A 12,489-nucleotide genomic window follows, 5' to 3' on the forward strand; every position below is an offset into this window, starting at 1 on the left:
CCTCAATCCTGGGAATTATTTAGTAGTCTGTCCTATCAGCTGTTCCCTTCTCAGGTCTTGACCAACTCATGGCCTCCTAACCTCAACTTACTCAAGTACTGCTTCCATGATCCAGTCTAGCCCAGACAGTTTCTTTTTCTTTTGTTTCCTTTTTTTTTCTTCCTCTTCTCCCCCACCTCCCTTCTTCCAGTGGTGGGAATTGAACCCAGGGTCTCACTCATGTTAAGCAGGTGCTTTACCACTGAACCACATCCCCAGTCCAGTCTCTTCTTATTTCTTTTCATCTTTTCCTCCCCCTTCTCTCTTCCATGTTTTTTTTTAATATTTATTTTTTAGGTGTAGATGGATACAACACAATGCCTTTATTTTTATGTGGTGCTGAGGATCGAACCCGGGTCCCGCCCGTGCTAGGCGAGCACTCTACCGCCGAGCCACAATCTCTTCCATGTTTTTGTTCATGTGTTCTACTCCAAGGCCCTACAACTGGATGCAAAATATCATGGATAATAACTCAAACCCCCTGCCCACATTCTTTTCATGAGAGGTCAGTTCTGAGTCCAGCACTGAACCCAAATGTAAGCAAAGCTCAGAAGGGACAGAGTGTTACTTCTGCAGCTTTGGGACACGACTGTTGAGCCCTTTCATTGACTATTGTTTTTTCTTTTACTTATAGTCCAAGAGGTTCAGAAGCAAACCTGGAGGTGAGACCTGAAGAAAGTTGGAGCCATGCTGACCTTGAACACTTCAGAGAAGCAACTTCTATGTCTGAAAAACCCACCACCAATTTTGCAAATGAGGAAGATGGGGGTCCCCAAATCTGCCGCGTCTGTGGGGACAAGGCCAACGGCTATCACTTCAATGTCATGACATGTGAAGGATGCAAGGGCTTCTTCAGGTAGTCACCCATCAACCTTCACTCACCTGCCACCACTGATACACTGGGTCACATCTAACGGGAGTCTGCCAGTAACCCTGCAGGGCAATGTCTCAGGGACTCAGTTTGATCTGTCTTCTGGGTTCTAATTAGTCTTGAGTGAACCATTTATACCTCAGAGCAATCTTCATCTCTTTCTTCCAGGTTCTACCTGGGAAAGATCCCCTTCCATTAAGATACCCTTTTATGTAATCGTCAATGAAAGATCAGTTAGTGAAAGAGTCAAGAATTTAAAAATCCAAAACGCAAAGTGTTCAAATCAGTTTTATAGGACAGTTATTAAGAGTGGCATAAAATAAATAAAAAAGAAAACAAGCTCACCTAGAATAGACAAACAGGGAGAATTAAAAACAGAGGACTATGGTGCTGGATTGTGGCTCAGTGACAGAGCACTTGCCTCTCACATGTGAGGCACTGGGTTCAATCCTCAGCACCACATAAAAATAAATAAACAAAATAAAGATATTGTGTCCGTGTAAATCTAATATCTATATATCTATATATATCTATCTATATCTATATCTATCTATCTATCTATATATATAGATATAATTTTTTTTTAAATAGAGGACTAAAACATCCCAGCTCACAGCAAAGCAGGCCTGGACTGAAGGCTCACCTTGTCTAGCTGAAGAAACAGAAAGACCAAAGCCAGCTCAGTGAGGGCACTCTCAGCAACAGAGCTCAGACCAAGAGGGAGAGAAGCAGATCAAGAACGGAGGGGAAGGAAGGAAGGAATGTGTGAGGAAGAGCACCCAGTCTGCCCTCAGAAAGGGAGAGGGCATGCAGTGTCTCGGGATCCTTGTACATTTTCCAGATGGTGAGACTGACTTGGCCTTTTGTACAGTTCTTCCTGGTGGCTGGATATTCTAACGGAAATGAATGTCCCCAGAGCCAAGGGCTCACTCTGCAATCCCAAAGATGGGCTGCTGGTCAGCAAGTCATGGATGCAGGCTCAGCTGTTTGCCCCCAGAACACATGGGAGGACTTCCAGGCCTGGATGATCCCAGGAAGGCACTGCAGCAGCCTCTGTTAAGATCAGTTCAATGAGAGTGGAATGAAGAAACCCCTGCTTCAGGGCAGACACGGCCAGGCCTGAGCAGTTCTGAGGTTGCATGGGGGTTAACTCCAGCTGGGGGAGGTCTGAAGGCATCATGTTCCAGGGAGAAAGGAACATTTGTGTATGGACTATCACAGGTGAGAAACAGCAGCAGTATTAGGTTGTGTTCAGCTACAAGTCACAGAACACTTTAGGAAAACGTGTTTCCCCTCCTAAAAAAAGTCTAGACAAATGCTTTCATCTCAGTGAGTCCTGAAGCTAAGTTCTCTGTGTTTCTCTCTTCTGCCGTTCTACCCAAAAGCTGTGATTTCAGTAGGGAGGTACAAAACTCCAGGGTGCCCAGGCAGTAGCCATAACATTCAGCAGAGAAACAAAAAGGCTATCTCTTCTCCTTGTGAGAGCAAGAAAACCTTTCCCAGAAGACCCCCTAATGCCACACAGGCTAGAGATGGCCCTGAACTACTCCTGAACTGTTTACTAGCAAAGAGCCCTGGAGAGATCTCTGAGCTGGGCAGGTGAATGTATGAAGGCAGGAGAACATCAGAACCAGATCAGGATCCTTATAGAAAAGAAGAGGATGCCTGGAGCATCTGTCCAAGCAGGATCCATAGATTGCCTTAGGGTGCAGGGATCCTCTGCCCTCTTCTCCCCAATTGGGTGCTATTCCTGGGACTCCCAAAGGGACATGACATATCATAGTGGCTAGGAGTTTGTATTGGTATCAGGTAGTGATCTGTCTTCTCAAAGCCTCAGTTTCCCTCATCTCTGCCAGGTAGATGATAGGATGAATTTTATAGGATTTTGAACACTAAATTTACAAAACTTTGCCAAATATCAAGCCCAGCATGTGATGGTATGTTCTAATAAATGTGAGTCCTTCCCCACAATCCCCATTTACCCATTCTGGATGTACTTTGGAGTAACTCCAACGGTCTCCTCAAGGGACTTCCTTAGCCAAACCAAGGGAGAACTTCTTTCATTCTATCCAGCTATGGAAAAGAGGAGAAGAAAACTTGGAACTGTACTGATAAGGTCTGTCGTGGGAAGTTCAGATGCCTGGGCTGTGGAGACAGTGGCTGTGCAGGAGTCTTCAACAGGCATTGCCCACTGCCTGTTTACCTGCTGAACCTACACAAGGGCCTGAGGACCAGTGCCCACACACTCTGCTCTTACAGGGCTCTCCTCTTTGCCCCCTATGTCAATCAGAAGAACCCATTTTGCAATGGGGAAGCAACTTTCCAGTGAGGTAGAACAGCTTACTGATTCCCCAGACTGCTTCTCCGCCCCCATTCTAGGATGAAAGCTGGGGACAGAAGGGGATTTCTTATGGTTCTTATCCCCCAGAGATCAAGTTGCCTCTATTTCCCTCTTTTAAGAAGGAGAAATCCAGGAAGAGGCCCATCTCTATGGAAACACTGCCTTAGTAACAAGGGGGAAAAGGAGGAGGAAACACATACTTTGGGAGGTAGAGGGGGGGTTGGACCTGGAGTTGAAGTGTCCCAGAAAGTGGCTTCCAGCTGCAGAAACCCCTAAAAAGCACAAGCCCTATTTCCTGTGGGAATGCTGCAAAATAGATCTTCCCTGCTCCTCTAGAGAAGACCCTCCACCTGTCTTCCCTATAGTACCTAATTCAACTGGGAAGGCAAAGATGAGGCCCATAGAGATTCGGGTTAGTGTGTCCCATCCGCAGCTGGGAAGGGTAGGAGAGGGGTGATATGATCTGGAACCCCTGGTCTAGTGGGCCCCATGCAGCCTGCCTCCTGCATTTTCTCTCTCACAGGAGGGCCGTGAAACGCAATGTCCGACTGAGGTGCCCCTTTCGCAAAGGCACCTGCGAGATCACCCGGAAGACGCGGAGGCAGTGCCAGGCTTGTCGCTTGCGCAAGTGCCTGGAGAGCGGAATGAAGAAGGAGAGTGAGCGCTGGGCTGCTCGGGGCGGGCTACCCAGGCCCTGCACGCTCCGGGAGGGTGTGACCAGGGGCCCTGTAGGATCCTTACAGAAAAGAAGAGGATGCCTGGAGCATCTGTCCAAGCAGCATCCATAGATTGCTTTGGGGTGCAGGGATCCTCTGCCCTCTTCTGGGCAAGTGCGTGAGCGCGTGTAGATGTGCACCCAGAGCGGGCGCGTGTGCACCAGTGAGCTTGTGTCCGCGAGCTACAGGCAGCCACCTGAACCGAGAGCTTGCAAGAGGGATTTGGGAGCTACAGGGCATTTTAATTTTTTGCTCTCTATTAGGGGTATGTTCCCCCCTTTTCCTCTCAGATGCTCCTGCAAGCTCCCCTTTGTCCCCTTCTTTCTGTCCTGGATTTGTAACCAAACTGGGGAGGGTTAACCTGTGGGGACACGTGTGCTGAGCCTGCTCCACTGAACCTTCAGTGATCATGTCCGATACCGCGGTGGAGCAGAGGAGGGCGTTGATCAAGAGGAAGAAAAGGGAACGAATCGCGGCTCAACCGCCGGGGGAACAGGGGCTGACGGAAGAACAGAGGTCCTTGATCAGGGAGCTGATGGATGCCCAGATGAAAACCTTTGACTCCACCTTCTCCCATTTCAAGGATTTCAGGGTAGGAGGCTTAGAGCTGTCTTGGCTCCTGAGCTAGCTGCTCAACATCCCCTGGAGGCTCATTCCCAGGGTTTCCCATAGTATGATTCTGGGGTCAGGAGTCAGATTCCCCTGGGAATTTGCTAGAAATGCAAATTTTCAGGTTCTCCCCCATCTTCCGAATCCCTGGAGTAAGGCATACCCCCCCAGCTAATGCCCTCCCAGGCTCATGCTTGAGAATCTCTGTTCTCCTTCTGCAGCAGATAGGAACTGGGTCTGAGTCATAAGTGGAGGCAGAACTAGGTTTTAGGAGAACAGAGTCAGGACCTGTTGGGGGTGTGATCTTTGTAAACCAGTGTTCCTTAACAATCCAGTGTTAGCTGCATCTCTAATCCCAGTGCCCTCCCTTCCTGTGTGCTCACAGGTATCTCAGGTGAGGTGCCCAGCTTAGAGAGCTTATTATCCCCAGAAAGCACAGTGTCTGCTCTTCCCATCTGCAGCTCCCTAACCCTTCTGAGTCTCCTGGACCCAGTAGCAAGAATGCTTGTGACACACCAGGGTAGGGGGTCCCCTCGCCCTCCATTCTGACCATCCAGGGATGTGTGCATCCATTAATTCATGGATCCAGAAAGTACCTCCTGATGGGAGACAGCAAGAGAGAAGACACAAGTGCTGTGTGTGTGTGTGTGTGTGTGTGTGTGTGTGTGTACGTGCACACAAGTGCAGGGCCTTGAGCACCTGTGACTGTGTATGTTCTCAGGCTGCAGCTGGCTGTCTGGGATGTCTGGGGACCTGTCTATGAAAACATAGGCAGTCTTTCTAATCTCCACCTCCTTCCTGTCTTGTGTTCCAGCTGCCGGAGGTGTTTAGCAGTGGCCATGAGATTCCAGAGTTTCTGCGGACCCCACCGGGGGAAGACCCTGTCAATTGGAGCCAGATCAATGAAGATCTGTGTACCATGAAGATCTCTCTGCAGCTGCGAGGGGAAGATGGCAGCGTGTGGAACTATAAACCCCCAGCCAACAGTGACGGGAAGGAGATCAGTCCCCTGCTGCCCCACCTGGCTGACATGTCGACCTACATGTTCAAGGGTATCATCAACTTTGCTAAAGTTATCTCCTACTTCAGGTAGGACATGGGACTGTGTGGATGGCTGTGGAAGGGAAAAGGAAATGACCAAAAGGTCATTGAATTTGGGGGGCGTTGGTGCCAAATGACCCTCCTTTGTCTCTGCCTCTCAGGTCACTGGTGCTGTCAGGGAATAGGTTTCTAGCGGTATGTCTCAGTGGCTTTGTGGGAGTGGGTCTGCGCTATGACCCAGTGGGTCTCAGCCTCTCATCTGGAGATAGGAGCTAATAATACCTTCTTTGTAGGACTACCAGATGAAATTAAAAAAAAAAAACAGATGAAGATCACCCAGAACCTAATGGAAATTCAGATAGAAATTCCTTTCCCTATTTCTCCCATGATGGCAGAAACCATAAGATGACAGCTTCAAAGGATGAGTTGGAAGGAAAAAGAAGTCCAGAGAGAGAAGAAAGGAGAGAAACAGAACAGATGCTGGTCCTATAGTGGAGATATTACCCAAGAGATATCTGAGCAGGCCATGGAGAACATGGACCCATGGTTATGAAATTCAAAGGGCCAGGACTCCCCACAGCTAGGCATAGAGGCAACAACTAGAACAACTGGGGTCAGCAAGAGACCTGGAACCCCTTAATATGGTGGGAGCCACAGCCCATAATATATAATCTGTAGGGCTACAGATAGTGCTAGGTATGTTTTTCCTTGGGCTGGCCACCTTGCCTTTCTGAGCCTGGTCTAGTGGAGCCGAAATACACAGGCAAGGAACCCAGATCTCATCAGCAGGTGGAGGGCAGGTTATATTCCAGGAGTACAGGTTCCCTTTGCCTCTGTGTGACACACAAGATTGGCTCAATGACATTAGGATAGCAATGACCTGGAATAGGGGGCAGACTGTGGCAAATTAGTTTGAGGGAACAGGAAGAAAAGCCTACTTACTAGTGTGAACTTTGGCAGATTCTTGCTGGGCATCCAATGAGCCATAATTTAACTCCAGGGAGGTTACTACCTGCTTCTCCTGACCACCAGTTTTGAGAACAGTGACCCCAGGCATCACTGTTACCTTCTTTTTAGAAACAAACTCACTGTGGGTAAGAAACTTGTAGAACTCATCAGCTGATCCGTGGTGGAGGGCATATTTGGAAGTACAGGCTTGTAGAGTACAGACTTCAGAGCCGGCTGCCTCCCAGAGACTGAGCTGGTCTCTGGGGAGACACAGAAGAATAATGTCAGCTTCATGGCATTTGAAGTGCAGTATTATGGATCAAAAGAAGTGGTATGTGTGTGAGTATCGCAGAGCCTAATGTCCCAAGGAGACCAAAGTCAGGGACAGGGATTTTTTTAAGGAATTCGCATGAACAGCCTCAGTTTCCCAGCCTCTTCCTTTTCAGGAACATCTTCTTCAGGGAGGAGTTGGGGATTCCTCTCAGTTTGGGAGGAAGAGGTCCCTCCAGAATGAGCCCACAAATACCAGAGGTTTATAAAGCAGCCACTGTGGTTAGGCCTGTGTTCAGTACTAGGATTGAGGCTCAAGGCATCCAGGCTGCCTGGAGAGAAACAGTAGAAATATGTAAATATTAAATTCAACATAGACAACAGGTAGCAAATATCCTCACCATGGAGCGCATACCAAAAGGAATGGCATGTGCCGAAGAACTCCACACTCTGGAAACATTTCTGGGAGAGGCAAACACATATCTTGGCTTAAAGAATGCAGGATTTACTTAAATGATGCTAAGCAAGCACCCAAAGTTGGGAAATTGAGGCAGAAGATACGAAAACTAAGGAGCAAGAGCCAAAGTATCAACTAGGTCGGTGGCTATGTAGAGAGTTAGAGGAAGTGATTCAGGCTGTAAGGGACCTGGATGCTAAGCTAAGTGGGTATGGAGAATCCACCAAGGTAGGAGGAGAGATAAGAGAAGAAGAGTAACCTGCTTGGCTGGATGTGATGGGGAGAGATTGGAGGCAACCAGGAAGCAACTGCTGTGGTCCTCAGAGGAAGGAGCCTGTCTTACCTCCTCCCTTAACATCTGGGTTATGGAAATGGGTACCAGCCTGTGGGCAGCTACCCTGGGAGCTGTCATCTCACCATCTTTGCTGCCAGGGACTTGCCCATTGAGGACCAGATCTCCCTGCTGAAGGGGGCCACCATTGAGCTGTGCACACTGAGGTTCAACATGATGTTCAACGCAGAGACTGGGACCTGGGAGTGTGGTCGGCTGGCTTACTGCTTGGAAGACGTTGAAGGTGCTCAAGAGCCCCTGCCTGCCATGGCAGAGGGAGGGACACATGATAGTTTTGGGTGGAAGGGAACCACATCAGGACATGCAGGTCCTGGGAATGTAAGGCAGGAAGACTGGGTGATGGAACAACAGACCTTAGAGAGGGAAGATTTGTTCTTGGATCAGCTTCTCAAGATGCCGCCCCTCCATCCTATACCCACCCACAGGTGACTTCCAGAAACTTCTGCTGGATCCTGTGATGAAATTCCACTACATGCTGAAGAAGCTGCAGCTGCATAAGGAGGAGTATGTGCTGATGCAGGCCATCTCCCTTTTCTCCCCAGGTGATGGCCTTCCCCAGGCTGGAAACACCCCTCACCATGATCTGCAGGAGGCAGTAGCCCCTCTTCTGCCCTCCCTAGGGAAGGTCCCAGCTTACAGCCTTGTTCCCTCCTCCCTGCACAGGCAGGGTAGGGATGGGACTCTAGCTGGTTTCTCCTTGGGTCAGTGGGGTGATGTAGAACCCTAGTCCTCCTTTACCTTCCAGGGTGACTGTGGCTCAGGAAGTGGCTGGCCAGTGGTTACCCTCTCTGGGCCAGACTGAGCCTGTCTTTGCTCCTTCCCATCCTGGCTGGGACCACTCTGCCTTCCCTCCCTGTAGACCGCCCAGGTGTGGTGCAGCGTGGTGTGGTGGAACAGTTGCAGGAGCGATTTGCCATCACTCTGAAGGCCTACATTGAGTGCATTCGGCCCCAGCCGGCCCACCGGTGAGCATGAGCAGAAAGGGCTGATGCTTGAGGGTGGGAGGGGTTCTCCCTGAAGCCTTGCCTAACTTTCAGCCTGTTCTCTAGGTCCATGCCTCCCTGGGTCTCTCTGGGACTGCAGACCAGAGCTGTGCCTAGTGTGCTCTGGTGACCAGTACTCTAGGGCCATGTTCTGTGACCTCTATTGAGGCATATTGCCTGGGAGCTGTCATCTCAGCTGGTCAACCTGAGCACCAGTCCCGTTATGGGGAAAACCCAAGGGGGGCTATGGCTGTGCCCAGCTGAGTGGACACTTGTCTGCCAGAGCCTTCCATCCTCCTTTCATCAAGAGGCCAGATACTTTCTTGTGTTTCCAACAGGGCTTTCTAGAATGGCCAATAAAAACTATAATGATGGTAAAGATTAGAATGACACCAATAATGAAGATAATCAGAAGTAGATTGTAATAGGCATCATTTGTTGGGAAGTGCCAAATCTGATGCCAAGTTGTTTATATATTTTGTTATCTTTAATCCTCAAAACACTCACATGAGTTGGGTATCAACACCATCCTGCAAAGGAAGCCAAGACTCAGGGCAGTTGCCTAGGGTCCAGACGTATGGAGGCTGGCAGTGGACCAAGCCAAACCAAGTCCAAATCTCAAGCTCTTGAGTATTCCCTAAGAACTTCCCAGGAAGAACCCAAACACACTTGAGGTAGGGAAGTCCTTACCTTGATCTGACCATAACTCGGAAGAGGAAGGCTGCTTGGGACTTGGCCCAAACAGGGGTTTCCATAACTTCACTGGTCCTCAGAGTCCCTGTGACTTAGTGACCAGTCTGATGCCCAAAGGCCTGAAGACAAGGACAAATTTGATTTTAGGAGAACACAAACCCATGACAGTTAAGGCCAGCACTAGCTATTATAGTGTGAATTTGAAACTCAAATTCTCACTTGGTTTACACTGCTTTCTTTCTGCTCAGCATCTTGGGATGCTAGGGTGGCCATGACTTTATTTGCTCAGTTGTTCCCTGTATGGAGCCTGCAGGCTTGAGGTGCCAGCTGTCATCCTGGAGAAACTGAGGCGTGTGGTGTGTATAGACATTAAATCCAGAGCTGGATCCAGGAAGGGATTCCAGCCTGCAGTCCCTAACCTCCACAATTATTCTGCTCACTTCTGAGCCCTGGATATTAACCAAGATAGTGATTCCCTTTACCCCCAAATTAACCTAGGCATATGGCGTCTGCAAGATCTGGATTTTCCACTGAGATCTCTATGTACAAAGACTCAAAACCCATAGATGAGGAGGGAGATTATGGCTCCCAAGTACCCGTAGACTACTCTGCCCTTCTTGTGCACGGAATTCAGCCAAGGAAGGAATTGTGAAGGAATTCAGCCAAGCCTTGCCTCTTGGCTGACCTGAACCTGAGAATAAACTTGCATGCCCTCAAACAGGGCTAGGGCTGGAGGGTCCAAGGGAGGAATGGCTGCATCCCAACCTCTCCTCTGGCTGGTCCACAGGTTCCTGTTCCTGAAGATCGTGGCTGTACTCACTGAACTGCGCAGCATCAATGCCCAGCACACCCAGAGGCTGCTGCGCATCCAAGACACACACCCCTTCGCCACACCCCTCATGAGAGAGTTGTTCAGCCCCACAGATGGCTGAGTGGCTGCTCTTGGGTGGAGCCTCGGTGGGACAGCCAGACCAGAGCTCGCCAAGCTGCCATTTCTGGGGCTAGACAGATGGACACCACAGCTGGCTAGCATTCCTCAAAGAGGGGACTTGAGTCTCCCAGTCCTCAGTTCAGACTGTGGACAGGGAAGCCATGGACCCTATGTGCAGCATGAGCTGGCCTATTTAGGTCAGGACCGTTAGCGATGCCAGGTTGCCCTTCCCTTAGACAAAGTTCTGTGGTCCAGTAATAAATCCCCAAATCCCACTAAATCCCTTGAAGTATTGTGGTGGGTGGAGGGGAAGGAGCTAGAGGCTGGGTTTCCATCAATACCCCAGATTACAGGCTTGAGTCTTTTCACTGCTACCTCTAAAGGTCCTGCCTTCCACTCCCCGCTCATTCCCATCCTCAGCCTCTTGCCCTGAGTTGCCAGGTGGGTTCCAGGCCTGTGCTCATCAGCAGGTGCATGTCTGTGGTGTCTTTGAGAGAAGCTGAGAAGCCTGCACTGAATGTCAGAAAGTGGTCATAACCTCAAGCTGAGCACTTCATTCTGTGTCTCTGCATCTACTCAAACCCATCATTAAGCACCAACACTGTGCAGCCTGCTGTGGGGTGGTGTACAGTGTTGATTTAGATGTGGATCCTGACCTTGAATAGTTCATATTTATGACAACAAAAGCTGAAACACCAATGATGCAGACCAAAAGGACAATCCACACATAAGAAGCAAGAGGAACATTTTTGTGTGGATGTTGAGCTGCACTGAGATTTTGTGGGCACCTGGGCCCAGTGAAGACTCAGTCCCTAGGATGTGCTTATGGAAAGAAGGGATGGGAACTGTGTCTGTGGGTACCTGTGTGTGAGTTAGCACAGGTCTATCTGCTCTCCATCTGACTGGGCCTGGGTTTGCTCCTGAGGCTGGTTAACACTTGTGTGCTGTGACAAGGCTACAGTGACAGTGAATAAATGTGCTAGAGTAAAACCACTTGCACGCACTCGTATTCCTGTGTCAATATGCTGTTCTCCAAACTGAAAAATGTGGGAGTGTCAGCCTTGTTATAGCTATTTGTGAGTAAAACTGTTTGCATTGTCACAAGTTTAATTTTACATAAGGCACTTAATACATTATTTACATTATTATCTTAATAAGATAACATATTATTATCTTATTAATTTAATAAGGCATTTAATAGTTTTAGCAAATGTGTTCCTGGTTTAATGTCAAATCAAGGAAAAAGGTTTGGCTAAAGATGTAAAAAAATGTTGGCATTCTAATCTGGGGAAGAAAGAAATGTGGGAGTGGGGAAGTAGAAATAAAAATACAGACACACACATATATACATTTTTTTCACTACTTATTGCCTTTTATACATCGGAAAACCGTTGGTCTAAGAACATACAAATGAATTAACTTGATTTACTCATAAAATAATTGTTCTGAATTAAAGTTTAAAGGATATACACATCATAATTAAAATGCAAATGAATTAATTTTAAATGTTTAATATTTGGTTGCAAATGAAGCTGTAAGGTAAACTGAATTTTAAGAAACAGATAATTGCTTAGTTTTCACCATTTTATTAAAAGCAGGGCAACGTTGAAAACATTAAGAAATCAATAATACAAATCAAAGAAGTAAACATATTCCCTGACATCCCTCCAGTTTCACCAACCTTCTCTGCATCAAGGAGATAAAGTACCCATTTTTAGAGAAAAACCCAAGGAAAAATAAAGTGCCTCTCTACAAGCTCAATAAATACAGCTTTTGCTCCCAGGAATTTCAACTAATTTAATTTTTACTCAGTTAGAAATGTAAGTTTATAATTTGGAGATATACATTTCATTCAACTATATTCACCAGTAATGTATGCCCCTTCCTTTCCCTGGAGGAAATAACTTTTTGAGTGTGCTATTCACCCAAGTGGCTGAAATTGTTGTTGGATGTAGGTTAGAGTAAGGCAAAGTTAAGGTGAGATTAAGATGGGTCAACTCCCCTCCCCCAGTTTTGTTTTTAAAAACACCCAGGCAGCTCCCCAATATTAAACAAATATGTACGTATGGTTTATATAAATTATGAAAACTAAGTGTATTTCAAGAGAAAAGATTCAAAGTTAGATGCACCAAAGAGCTCTCACAGGATACTTCCTTTCAGCAGCTTTGTGGATCTCAAGTTTATAGGACTAGGAGCCAGGTTCAATTTATCTACCCCCCAAATAATTTGGATTTCCTT

General features: G+C 47.7%; 1 protein-coding gene across 1 annotated transcript in view; it reads left to right on the forward strand.

The window, feature by feature from the left end:
* Positions 1 to 11,210, forward strand: part of Nr1i2 (nuclear receptor subfamily 1 group I member 2) — a 37,560-nt gene extending 26,350 nt beyond the window's left edge. Inside the window, exons 2-9 of the mRNA XM_026395580.2 lie at positions 674 to 895; positions 3,775 to 3,908; positions 4,372 to 4,559; positions 5,391 to 5,665; positions 7,725 to 7,867; positions 8,070 to 8,186; positions 8,504 to 8,609; positions 10,108 to 11,210. Coding sequence (XP_026251365.1) covers positions 762 to 895; positions 3,775 to 3,908; positions 4,372 to 4,559; positions 5,391 to 5,665; positions 7,725 to 7,867; positions 8,070 to 8,186; positions 8,504 to 8,609; positions 10,108 to 10,252 — 1,242 coding nt within the window. The 5' untranslated portion in view covers positions 674 to 761 and the 3' untranslated portion in view covers positions 10,253 to 11,210. The remainder of the gene's footprint in view (positions 1 to 673; positions 896 to 3,774; positions 3,909 to 4,371; positions 4,560 to 5,390; positions 5,666 to 7,724; positions 7,868 to 8,069; positions 8,187 to 8,503; positions 8,610 to 10,107) is intronic.
* The last annotated feature ends 1,279 nt before the right edge of the window (positions 11,211 to 12,489 follow it).

Source organism: Urocitellus parryii, chromosome 2 (assembly GCF_045843805.1).
Source record: "Urocitellus parryii isolate mUroPar1 chromosome 2, mUroPar1.hap1, whole genome shotgun sequence".
NCBI lineage: Eukaryota > Metazoa > Chordata > Mammalia > Rodentia > Sciuridae > Urocitellus > Urocitellus parryii.